Raw genomic sequence first — 13,226 nt, forward strand, 5'->3', positions numbered from 1 at the left:
TTGGATTCTGGTTTCAATACCTACCAACTCAATGACGTTAGACAAAATTATCTAACTTCCCTGAACCATAATAAAAACTTCCCTCATAATAAAATAGCGTAATACTCTACCTATCTTCTAGGATTCTCGGCTCAAAAATAATGTGTATACGTGTTGCCTAGCATTTTTAGGTACTCAGTTAATGAAAACCATGAATGTCGTTCCAGGCAGAGTGAAAATGCATGCAGTACACAGTGCCGTCAATAGAGAGGGAACGGTAATTGCCTCTGCCTGGAGGTGTCTGGCAAGTCTTCACAAAGGATGTGACATTTGAGATGAGTCTTCAAGAATGAGAAAGATTTACATAAGGAGAGAGGGAAGTTGAAGTAGAATGAGCAGAATTGTAAAGGCATGAAAGTGAATAACATGTTTTAGCGTAGTTGGCTGGCTAGAGTATAGACTTTATAAAGGGGTGGGACTAGAAAGGTAGGTTGAACTTAGAGCAGTTGCCTTAATTATCATGTTAAGGCCTTTGAGGCTTATTTTAACATGAATAAAGAATCATCCCAACTTTTTGATTAGCTTAAGGTAAAACCTGTTTGGGAGGACAAATCTGTAGGACTGTGAAAGATTCAAAGATACTAGTTAAAAAGCTGTTACAGAGTTAAAGTTCTTATAAATGGATAAAAGTGTTACAAAAGGTAGCATAAAAATAATATACATTTTCTACACTCATGCAGCTGCTTAGTGAGACTGAATATAAATACAGGCAGCTTTCATATTGCCTGTTGACCTAGGAAGCAACTCCCTTACTATAACCATCTCTCACACCCCTGTCCTCCTGACTCCGCTGGATTCATACTCTAATCTTTCTCTTGTAACTGGCATCTCTTTACTTATAAACAAGGCCTGTTATCCTAACTCAGCTTAGGAGTTCTCCAGTTAGCTTTTTCTTCAATTTATCTCCTGAAATCGCATCCTCTTCCCCAGCCTTCCCCCAGTTTTGAGGTTTCCATGTGCAGTTCACCAATTTGCCTGTTTAGAGCAGTTTATTTTCACTTAGCTGGATGCTTTACGCACTCCCTCATTACTCGTCCTTAATGAAAGATTCTTTATTTCAGGGCAGAGCTAGCCAGCACATTGTTGCAGGAAGTGTAATTATACCTGACAAATAGGAACATGGCACTAATCCCCTAATAACTGAGGTGACTAGGATTACTAGACAGCTGGGAATTGTACAGTACTGGCCACCATTCATCACTTTGGGCAAGAGCATTAAAAGAAGCTTCCTGATTCTAGTTGTTAATGGCTGAGCTACACTCCTGAACAGTCTCTAATGGAATTGTTTCCATGTGGGACAGCGCCCAGACAAAGCAACACCAGCTGGAACAGATTCAGAGTATGAATAATATGATTGGACTTAGAGAATTATAAATAATAGCAAGGTTCTATTTTACATAAAACTAAAATGCACGTTAGTAATATTTTCCCCTGTTGCACATCTGGCTTTAAACCTCAGTGTTGTAGCAAGCACAAAAAGGCTAATAATTTAAAACTAAAATGGTTTCTTTTATAGTTGGACCCTGGACGTTTTTTGCACTCAGGGACCCAGGCACCCCAGTGCCTTGTTGCTCGCTTGGATAACCAGGTTCCAACTGAGAGTCCCAGAGCTATTTCACGCACTCTTGAGAACGATCCGGTGAGTTGCTAATGTGTATATGGATTTTTTTCAGGGCTTATAATTTGTTTGCCATTGTTTTATATATCAGGAAAACTGAAACCAAAGGAAGGGAAGCAGATTTACATACAGTCAGACAATGTACCTGAGACAGCATTCTGGAACCTTCATCTTCCCCAACCCTATCTGATACTCTAGTAACATAACTCAGGCAGATCAGTCTGTATCTCTTCTGATTTAATGCCTGCCATTGAACTCACTTCATGCTATCAGTTTTGTTATATATAGAGTGGGTACCTAGTAAACACTTAAATACTCAATATCTTAGAAGTTAAATTTAGTAGTTATTATTGATCTTACTGTATGATGGGTTAGCAAACTTTTCCTTCAGGGACCAGATAACAAATATTTTAGACATATGAGCCAAAGTGATCTCTGTTACAGCTGCTTAGCTCTGCCATAAACAAATGGCTGTGCTCCAGTAGAACTTTGTTTATGAAAATGGATAGCCCGTCATCGTCTACCAACCCTGGTTTGGAGAATCCTAAGAAATGGACTTACAGGCCCAGGATCACATACCAGGGCAGTAACCAATCTGGTTGCATTTTCTACTTCAGGTCCCATTAGGCTAAACACTTATTTCTCATTCCTCAGTATTATTGTTGCCTCTTATAAATGAAATCAGTTGTGTGATCTGTGCCTAAATGTGAAGGGAACCAGTAGTTTCTCTCTCCCTTTTTGTCCCTACCCTTGCCCTCTGAGTTGCCCCATCTTAACATATGCTGCACATGTGGAATGGAAAAAAATAACTCATTACCCCAAGACACCATCTCAGCAGGGTGTATTGTATTTATGTCTCCAGCGTTCATCTACTTTCACAAGCACAAAATGAAACAGGGTAAGTGAATGAAGTCATTGGAGTCTTTCAGCTTTCCCCTGTAATTGTAGTCCCTTTATCTGCCAGTTCCTCTGGGGTTTCCATGGCAACAGTGGCATGCAGATGATCTTGTCACGTGATTGGAGCGTCTCTATACACAGCACAGAAGAATCCAGATGGCAAGAATTGTCTCTGCTGCCTCCACATCTAGGGTTTATGTTGCTGAGCAACTGGCTGTATCATTCAGGCCAATACAAGCTTTATGTTCAATATATGCACTGTGGATCTGGGGACAACAGTGAACATTTTTGTCTAAGATAAGAAAGAATAGAATATCTTTTCCAGCTCTGAGAACTGTTTCCTCAGTAGCATCTAGAAAGCCCTTGATGCTTTCTCAAAGGCTTTGTCACTCTCCATTATACTTGTTTGCATTTTTATTTCCTAGGCCAAGCATGGGGAGCAGCACGTGGGTCAGCACTACAACATATCCATCCAAGAACTGAAGACTGTGTTCCCCCACGGCCTGCCTCCTCGCTTCGTGATGCAGGTGCTCAAGACGGGAGGGCTTTGGAGGGAACTTGTAACACAAGGTGTTGATAGCAGAGGTGTAGAATTAAGTGAGTAGAAAACTGACAGATTTAATTTGAATCTTCAAAAAGGTAAATTCAGCTATTGATTATCTTTTGTGAATAATGCTGTTACTATTATCACTTTAAGCAGATCTGAAGTTAACCAATTTAAATCCTTTTTGAAGCCAGGCAAAATATTCTTAAGTAAATAAATAATACCCCACTCTTTTTTCTTGTGTTACCCAACAGATTTCTAGAAACTTCAGCCTTCAAAAATTGTTAAAAATTAATTTAATATTGGCTTTAGCAAAATATCCTAAAAATAGTTAATATGTGTAGAAAAACAAAAACGTATTCATGAGTCAGAAACAACATATGGATTAGATGCATCACTCATTGTTCTTCAGTCTCATGGGTTTTCAGAAAATACAGTTTTGTAGTCATAACATCAACCCAAAGAATGTGATCTTGGGTTGCCTTAATAGCCAGTGAAAGAATTCAGTTAACTGGAAGCAGGGTTTCTTGGCAAAACTGGTTCTTTGGCTAATTCCTGCTCAATTATTTTCAGTCTCAGAAATTATTCCTTCTTACTGAAATATCAAACTTGGCTGTGCGGGTGATATTTAGCTTAGAAGCCAGAGGATGTCGTTTCTTCAGTGTGCTTTATTTCAAGAGATCAGATGAGACGCCAGTAAAGGAGCTAACTCTCGACATAGACGCTAATCGAAAATTTTGTTGTTTGGAAATAGGACACAATTAGAAGAAATCATTACTTTAAACTGTTCCAAGACATTCGTAGTGCAATCTCTAACGTGGTTCTGAGGGTCTAACTTTATCCCAGGTTGCTCTCAGAATGGCTTACCCACCAGTGCTTTGGAGGGAATTACTCATTCTTTCCATGGCTTCCATTTACATAAAAAGCCAACCCCTGACTATTGTCTGTGTATTTAGTACTGTCATATTGCCTAATAACAGCATTTCTGTTTTAATATCTGTATCATGTTTTTGAAATTTTCACTTTCTGTTAAGTTTGAACTTACCTGTCAAAGTCCTCTTCCAATCCAGTTGTTTGGTTAGGATTAAAAAATAATAATAATAACATTATTTTAACCCTTATCTAACATACTTGTGAGTAGTATTTGTTAGATATTTACTTTTATCAATCAGTTCAGTTCAGTTCAGTCGCTCAGTCGTGTCCGACTCTTTGCGACCCCATGAATCGCAGCACGCCAGTCCTCCCTGTCCATCACCATCTCCTGGAATTTACTCAAACTCACGTCTATCGAGTTGGTGATGCCATACAGCCATCTCATCCTCTGTCGTCCCCTTTTCCTCCTGCCCCCAATCCCTCCCAGTATCAGAGTCTTTTCCAATGAGTCAACTCAGTACACATTATTAAATACTATTTGCAAACCATTTTCACACATATCACTGCTTCCCAACTTTTTCCACCAAACTATTCCTGGTGGCTAAAAGGAGATTAATTTTTTTTAAAAAGGAATTAATTTTTTGTGTTAGTTCTCTGATATATCCATATGCTGGTATTGTCAAATATGGCCTCATAGCTGAGGCAACTGGTCACACCTGCTCTTGAGCTGGTACATATATAGTTCAGAGAAAAGTGTAGGTGGTTACAGTAAGAACTAGCTAAAAATAAATTTTAAAGAATAAACAGGCTTTATGCCATCAGCTAATTTGATGATTAGCATATATCAGATAACTTGTTCAGCATTTTACACACTTGTAATATTTGTATCAACCTTAAGTAGTACGCATAATTATGTTATGAGACAGAATTATTTGTGGATTTCAATTAACTAATCTTCGTTTACAGAGATAATCAAAAGCTGACTGTTATGTGCTTGGTGTGGGATGATGTGTTTTAATTTTTAGCTAAATTACATGGTTAAATTTTCAAATTCAATACCAACATCCTTTAACTGAATAAATGAACAGTAGGCAGTTTGATTCTATGGTTGCTGTATTAGGCTCGGTGTATATTACCAGAACTGGCTAGAAGTTCCAGCCCCACCCTTTCCTCCCTCTTTTCCCGTCTTGTTAGGTGAAGACATTCAATGAAGCTTGCCTGATGGTAAGGAAACCAGCCCTCGAGCTTCTGCATTACCTGAAAAACACCAATTTTGCTCACCCAGCCGTACGATATGTTCTCTGTATCCTTTCCTGCTTGCCTGGGCTGTCTGAGCCAGTGCTTTCCCCCCTCAAATGTGGGAAAAAGAGTGTCCCTTTTGGTAGTGTTTTCTTTAACAGCAAGCGCTTTAGATGGCGAGAAGGGAACAGGAAAAACCCTCAGTCTTTGCCATATTATTCATTTCTGTGCAAAACAAGACTGGCTGATACTGCATATTCCAGATGGTAAGAACTTCCTCCCCTCACTCTATTGGGGTTATTCTGTTACTGTGGTGGCACTGTGACCTCAGTTTTCTGGCAGGGCTCTGCTCCAGAGGCAGATTGGTGCGAGCTAGTTCAGGGGCCTTTTGACAACAGGAATGAAGTATTTTGGCCCCGCAGTCCTCTGGGAGGTGCAGTCCTCTGGTGGTTGCCTCACGCCCATGAACATGAACTCCCACCTCTGCGTTCACCACAGACTGTGCCATCAGCTAACAACCGTGAGACCCACAGAGCCTTTGCCATGGCACTGCTTGCCAGCATTCTGGGTTGTCGGCATGAAGTTTAAAAATTAAACTCTCACACTTCATACATATCCCTCCTTGTTTTGTTTCTTTAGTACATAATTTTACTTATTTTTGATTGCCCTGGGTCTTCCTCACTATCTGTGGGCTTTCTCTAGTTGCAGTGAGCAGAGGCTACTTTTCGTTACAGTGCATGGGCTTCTCATTGCAGTGGCCTCTCTTGTTGCAGTGTGTGGACTCAGTAGTTACAGAGGATGAGGTCAGTTGCTCTGCGGCACATGGAATCTTGCCAGACCAGGGGTTAAACCCATGTTCCCTGCATTGGCAGGTGGATTCTTAACCAATGGACCATCAGGGAAGTCCCTGTCTCTCCTTGTTTTGTTCAGTGTTGTTTGCATCAACATATTCTAACTAAAACTGCGAAGAAGCTACTGCTACCGCTAAAGTCGCTTCAGTCATGTCCGACTCTGTGCGGCCCCGTAGACGGCAGCCCACCAGGCTCCCCTGTCCCTGGGATTCTCCACGCAAGAACTGGAGTGGGTTGCCATTTCCTTCTCCAATGCATGAAAGTGAAAAGTGAAAGCGAAAGGTGACCTTTAATCCATTTGTTTGTGTATTGTGTACAGTGATAATATTTATGATGGACTAGACCAAAAAATAAACCTCTGAAGCAGGGAGGCTTTAAGAAATATATATGGGAATCTAAAGTCATCTCCCATAACAGAAAGGGGCATGGAGTATTTTGAGTTGAATACAGTCAGTTCCTACCTAGTTTGTTTTCTTTTGCCTTTTGATTAGCTCATCTTTGGGTGAAAAACTGCCGGGATCTTCTGCAGTCCACCTACAACAAACACCGCTTTGATCAACCTTTAGAAGCTTCAGTCTGGCTGAAGAATTTCAAAACTGCAAATGAGCGTTTCTTGAGTCAGGTGACTAGACTCCCAGAAGTTTGGTGCTGGACAGCCCTTAAGATTTTATCTTCTTTGTGCCCTAAGTACCAGTAGACTATGGAGAACTAATATTGTAGTTGGGATAACTATACCATTTTTTATTTCTTTCATACATTTATTCACAGTGAGTTCATACCCTAAAACTCATTTATGCATGGGAAACAGAGGCAGCAGTAAGCTGTCTGCATCTGGTGTGGAGCAAAAGGAAGTCCAGACAGATTCATTGACTTTTCCAAGGTGACAGCCTAAAATCCTCTAACGAACATTTCAACTACGTAATTTTTTCCAGATTGGATCTTTTAGGAACCAGAAACAGATTTGTAAAATTATTTTCAAGTGATTCTTGTTCACAGTCTCTAGGCTAGGGGTTTCCAACTCTGGATATAAGTCAGAATCACCTAGGAGCTTGTTAAAAATTCAGATAGCAAGGCTTCATCCTGGGCCTTTTTAATCAGAATCCCTTATGTTTTTTCCTGTGTTTCTTTATGCTCCAGGCAAAAATGGGCTACAAAGCATTCACTTCGTGCTGAGGTCTCTTACTCGGCTTGAAAAATAGATTAAAGCTGACTGCTAATGACCTTAACCTCCTACCCTACCTTCCTAGCTAGGGATGGGTTCATTCTCAGGCTAAGTGGCCTTTTTTGGTCTTTGTTTTATAGATAAAAGTTCAAGACAAGTATGTCTGGAATAAGCGAGAAAGCACTGAGAAAGGCAGTCCTCTGGCAGAAGTAGTTGAACAGGTATTAAAAAAAGACGGAACTTGTACTCTGTCATAACCAGAGACAGCCCCTTGCAGAACTGCAGTCCACTGTCTCTCTTCCCCTACAGGGCATAATGCGAGTGAGGAATGCCACAGATGCAGTTGGGATTGTGCTTAAAGAGCTAAAGAGGCAAAGTTCTCTGGGTATTTTTCGCCTCCTGGTGGCAGTGGATGGAGTCAATGCTCTCTGGGGAAGGACCACACTGAAAAGAGAAGATAAAAGCCCGGTAGGAAAACTAAGTTTCTCTATTTTGGTTTCCCTGATTTCAGGAATCATCTATGTAGGTTGGGACATAGCCTTTTAAACCAGGCAGTATATTTTCTTGCTTTTGGAATATATGAAATAAGACGTATAGTGAAAATAGTATCAGAAGGACTGATACTATTATCCACTGAACACCAAGAACATGACAGCAAAAGCTGTGTTTCCTTTTCACGATTTTTTCTATTCTCTTTTTAAAATGATGTTCCCTTTTCTAAGCAGAGACGATCAGAAGCATCAAGGAAATCAGTGGTTTAGGGCAGTGGTTATTTTTCCCACTGTTTTTAATCTCCAGAAGCATGGCAGTTTGAGGACCAGCGGCCACGTAGCTTATCCCAGAGTTGTACCTCCAGGTACATGGCTCTGTAGTTTGTTGTTTTTTGGCCACGCAGCCAAAGTACTTGTGAGATCTTAGTTCCCCAATCAAGGACTGAAGTTGGACCCTTGGCAGTGAGAGCACGGAGTCCTAACCACTGGGCCACCAGAGAAATCCCGGTTGAGGATTTTTTGGATGTTGTCAGTGCAACTATCTCAGGAGAGCATCCAGGTAAAGCAAGTAATGTTCTCTTCTCTCCCTCTCTTCTCCTTCTCCCTCTCACACGTTGACCAATATGCAGATTGCCCCAGAAGAACTAGCCCTTATTTACAACCTAAGGAAAATGGTGAAAAATGATTGGGTGAGTACATACAATGCCTAACACATTTCAGAAAAACATGTATTTTCATTTTAAAGATGTTTGATTGCTTCATTGCTAATACTTACCAGTATCTAAGTACATGGACAGAAAGTTCTTATATCTTACTTAATGTCTGTAATTTGGCTTATCTCTCCACTTGACTATAATATACTCATTCAAAACCTTTTTTTTTTTAATATTGGCATAATTTCACTTTACTGCATTTGTTCAAGGTGTTTTTATTTCTTACCAACTTTGGAGAGGATTTTGATAAATTTATTGTCAGAATCAAATCACAAATTAATAATTTAGTTGCCATTTAACTGTTCTATATGGCAAAAAAAAAATCTGCAGATGCTTAAAATGCATTTTTCTGTCTTGCTGAAATTCAGGCTTTTTCTTCTTTCTTTCAGCAAGGAGGTGCCATTGTGTTGACTGTGAGCCAGACTGGGTCTCTCTTTAAGCCCCGGAAAGCCTATCTGCCCCAGGAGTTGCTGGGAAAGGTCCGATCACAAAGTTTGTTTGCTTTAGTCATTCTGTCTGAAGAGACACACACACACACACATATATATATAGGGACATAATTTTAGACTTGGAGAAAAATCATATTCCTCTGCATTTTAACTAGTGTTAGCTAAAGTGTTAGTTAACTAGTGTTAACTAAAGTGTTAGTTAACACTTGTTAACTAAAATGTTAACACTTTACCATGTTTGCTTTACTCTTTCTCTCCATCTTTTTTTTTTTTCCTGAATTATGTGATAGTAACCTGAGATACTCTTGCGAGTCCCTTGGACTGCAAGGAGATCCAACCAGTCCATCCTAAAGGAGATTAGTCCTAGGTGTTCATTGGAAGGACTGATGCTGAGGCTGAAACTCCAGTACTTGGGCCACCTCATGCAAAGAGTTTACTCATTGGAAAAGACCCTGATGCTGGGAGGGATTGGGGGCAGGAGGAGAAGGGGACAACAGAGGATGAGATGGCCGGATGGCATCACTGACTCGATGGACATGAGTTTGAGTGAACTCCGGGAGTTGGTGATGGACAGGGAGGCCTGGCATGCTGTGGTTCATGGAGTCGCACAGAGTCGGACACGACTGAGTGACTGAACTGAACTGAACCTGAAACATGATGCCCTCTTTTATATCTTGAAAGTGAAAGTCACTCAGTTCAGTTCAGTTCAGTTCAGTCACTCAGTCGTGTCCGACTCTTTGAGACCCCAGGAATCGCTGCACGCCAGGCCTCCCTGTCCATCACCAACTCCCAGAGTTCACTCAGACTCATGTCCATCGAGTCAGTGATGCCATCCAGCCATCTCATCCTTGGTCGTCCCCTTCTCCTCCTGCCCCCAATCCCTCCCAGCATCAGAGTCTTTTCCAATGAGTCAACTCTTCGCATGAGGTGGCCAAAGTACTGGAGTTTCAGCTTTAGCATCATTCCTTCCAAAGAAATCCCAGGGTTGATCTCCTTCAGAATGGACTGGTTGGATCTCCTTGCAGTCCAAGGGACTCTCAAGAGTCTTCTCCAACACCACAGTTCAAAAGCATCAATTCTTTGGTGCTCAGCCTTCTTCACAGTGCAACTCTCACATCCATACATGACCACTGGAAAAACCATAGCCTTGACTAGATGGAAAGTTGCTCAGTCATGTCTAACTCTTTGCAACTCCGTGGACTACACAGTCCATGGAATTCTCCAGGCCAGAATACTGGAGTGGGTAGCCATTCCCTTCTCCATGGGATCTTCCCAACCCAGGGATTGAACCTGGGTCTCTTGCATTACAGGTGGATTCTTTACTAGCTGAACCACAAGGGAAGTCCCAAAATACTGGAGTGGGTAGCCTAGCCTTTCTCCAGGGCATCTTCCTAACCCAGGAATCGAACTAGGGTTTCCTGCATTGCAGGTGGATTCTTTACCAACTAAACTATCAGGGAAGCACTTGTTATATGCATATTTTCTAAAATCAAAGATACTGTAACGTATAACCACATCCTAATTACCAAAATCAGAAAAGTAACATTGACGGTTATCTGTGTAATATATTCTGGTTTTGACAGTTTTCCTTTACAGGGAAAGAAAGTCCTGGATAATGCACCACACTGACCGTCATGTCTTCAGCCTCCTCTAATCTGGTGCAGATCCTCAGTCTTTTATAACCTTCATATTTATCTGTTTTTGAAGAGTATATGCTAGTTATCTTATGTTGGGTTACTTTATGGGTTTGTTTGATGCATTTTTCTTGAGTATATGGGATGTTAGAAGTTATACTGTGTCTTCTCAGTGCATAACATCTGAAAGCACGTAAAGCTTGTTTCTCCTCTTGCTGGCAGTATAAACTTTGAACACTTGGTTAAGGTGATGTCCGCTTTGTTTCCTTAACAAAGTTACTCTTTTCCTTTCAGAATGAATAAATATCTCATGAAGATACACTTTGAGACTTTATTTCTCAAGCTTCCCCTTAGCAGTTTTAGTTTTCATTAGTGATTCTGCCCTAAATCACATGACAATTACAAGATGGATATTTTCTAGCTCCATCATTACTAAATGTATCAGTTGACCCTCTCTTATATTTAAGAATTTTCCTTTCTGCATTATATACTTATATATTTGTTGCTACACATAAGAATGTGGGTTCTTATTTAATGGATTCTAAAAGTGGCATAGTGGTAAAGAATCTGCCTGCCAATGCAGGAGACACAAGAGACAAATGTTCAATTCCTGGATCAGGAAGATCCCCTGGAGGAGAAAATGGTAACTCACTCCAGTATCCTTGCCTGTGAAATTCCATGGACAGAGGCTCCTCGCAGGCTACAGTCCATGGGGTCGCAGAGTCGGACGCGGCGGAACACGCACACACAGACCTTGACTGTCATTCTTTAATTGGTGCTTAAGTTATCCCAGACTTGGCCAGTAGTACCCTTGAAGCTGGCTTCCATGTCCCTTTAACGTGTCGCCGTCATTTTTCTCCATACCTTTCCTCCTCTGTCCCCATCTTTTGTAAGCACTTCTTTACCTTAGGCACAAGAACATGTTCCAGATTCATCTTGTATTTTCCATACCCCAGCGCTAAAATCAGCCATTTCTTCAAGGAGTTTTGGTTCATTTTGGAGGAGGATGGTATTTAGAAACCAAGACCTGAGTGCTAGGTATACTTAATACTACTAGGATGTGGGTGTCACTTCTTCTAGGCCCTCTAGCAGAGTGAGCAGGTAGATATATGCACTGTTCACATAGACATACATACATATATATGTATATGTTCTGTATACACACGTGTTTCTATATACATAAGCACACACATCTGTATCTGTTTCTCTATATTAAAAAAAAAAACAGAAGTCTGATACTTCTAATTCCAGGCTAGCATCACAGCATTCATTATATCCTTTCTGCTTTCTAGATTTGAAAACCTCATCTCCAATAATAACTCTGCTCTCATTCACAGTGTATTTACATATTAGCTCAATCTTAGATTACAGTAAAAGTAATTTCAGAACTGCTAACCCTTGCCTCTCTAAAAGTAAGAAGTGGGTTTGTTTTTTTGCCGCCAGAATGTATTAGGTTTGGTTCTTATTGTACAGCACACATATCAGGGCAGAGTGCTGCACACACAACTACAAAGCATTTTGGGGTGAAGAAAGCTGTTAATAAAAAAAAAGTGCAACTGGTTTAGTTACGCAGTCCCGACTTGAGGAACCTACACTGGCAGAGGAGTTCTGCCCAGCTTTCTGCAGCCGCCTCTTAGGATCAGCTTGGGGACCAGGAGGGCCTCTGCTCGCAGCAAGCCTGGGTCTTGGCCCTTTCCTTGCCAGACATTAGAACACAATATTTTTTTCCCTTTTATTTAGTTTCACTATGTTTTAGAGCAGTTTTCATCTTTAGCCTAAGGGTCTTTGGGCTCCCGATAGCTCAGTTGGTAAAGAATCCGCCCGCAACTCAGGAGACAGCGGTTTGATTCCTGGGTCAGGAAGATCTGCTGAAGAAGGGATAGGCTACCACTCCAGTGTTCCTGGGCTTCCCTCGTGGCTCAGCTGGTGAAGAATCCGCCTGCAATGGGGGAGACCCAGGTTTGACGTAGGAAGATCACCTGGAGAAGGGAAAGGCTACCCACTCCAGTATTCTGGCCTGGAGAATTCCAGGGACTGTATAGCCCATGGGGTTGGAAGGAGTCAGACAGGAGCCAGAGTCTTTAGTTCAAATACTGTATTCACAAGCTGGTTTCTGCTAGCTTCCCTTCTCCCTTCAGTGTTACCTTTGAACTTTAAAGCACAATTTGATTCATTTGTTTCGGTTTATATGCCATTCAGAGTCTTTTCCCCCAGTCCTTGTCATTTTGTTTATTTTTTGTTTTGGAGTATATGAACTATCAAAACTATTGCTGACTGTTGAAGTTAGAACTGCAAAAAGTTGAAGATGTATACGTTTATGCGGGTATACTCTCAGATAAGTGGCACCCCGTCACCCCTGTGTCTCAAGCATTCTCTCTTTTTGAAATATACTGTGTGTGGCCATGTAGAACAACAGTAACCAGCCCCAGAGAATGTGAAATCAGGCAGAGCAGAACAAAAGCAAAGCCCTTACCCTCAAGTGTTTGAATAAATACCAATTTGTCACTTAACGAATACTATTTCTTTATCCTTTTTCTTCTCCAGGAAGGATTTGATACCCTGGATCCCTTTATTCCCATCCTGGTTTCCAATTATAACCCAAAGGAATTTGAAGCTTGTATTCAGTATTATTTGGAGAACAATTGGCTTCAGCATGAGAAAGGTCAGTTGCTTAATTTTTCCTCTCACAGAAGAACCCCACTGAGTCAGACCCTTG

At 41.0% G+C, this 13,226-nt stretch overlaps 1 protein-coding gene across 9 annotated transcripts in view; it reads left to right on the top strand.

Annotated features, from left to right (window-relative positions):
• The window catches only part of DAP3 (death associated protein 3), a 40,757-nt gene that overhangs the window by 24,712 nt on the left and 2,819 nt on the right, over window positions 1–13,226 (top strand). For all 9 annotated transcript variants that reach the window (XM_018046256.1, XM_018046258.1, XM_018046259.1 and 6 more), the window contains 10 exons: window positions 1,556–1,678; window positions 2,980–3,081; window positions 5,166–5,274; window positions 5,384–5,476; window positions 6,553–6,683; window positions 7,364–7,444; window positions 7,533–7,691; window positions 8,344–8,403; window positions 8,817–8,906; window positions 13,055–13,172. In XM_018046256.1, the coding sequence (XP_017901745.1) occupies window positions 1,556–1,678; window positions 2,980–3,081; window positions 5,166–5,274; window positions 5,384–5,476; window positions 6,553–6,683; window positions 7,364–7,444; window positions 7,533–7,691; window positions 8,344–8,403; window positions 8,817–8,906; window positions 13,055–13,172 (1,066 nt within the window). The remainder of the gene's footprint in view (window positions 1–1,555; window positions 1,679–2,979; window positions 3,082–5,165; window positions 5,275–5,383; window positions 5,477–6,552; window positions 6,684–7,363; window positions 7,445–7,532; window positions 7,692–8,343; window positions 8,404–8,816; window positions 8,907–13,054; window positions 13,173–13,226) is intronic.

This window comes from Capra hircus, chromosome 3 (assembly GCF_001704415.2).
Source record: "Capra hircus breed San Clemente chromosome 3, ASM170441v1, whole genome shotgun sequence".
Taxonomy (NCBI): domain Eukaryota; kingdom Metazoa; phylum Chordata; class Mammalia; order Artiodactyla; family Bovidae; genus Capra; species Capra hircus.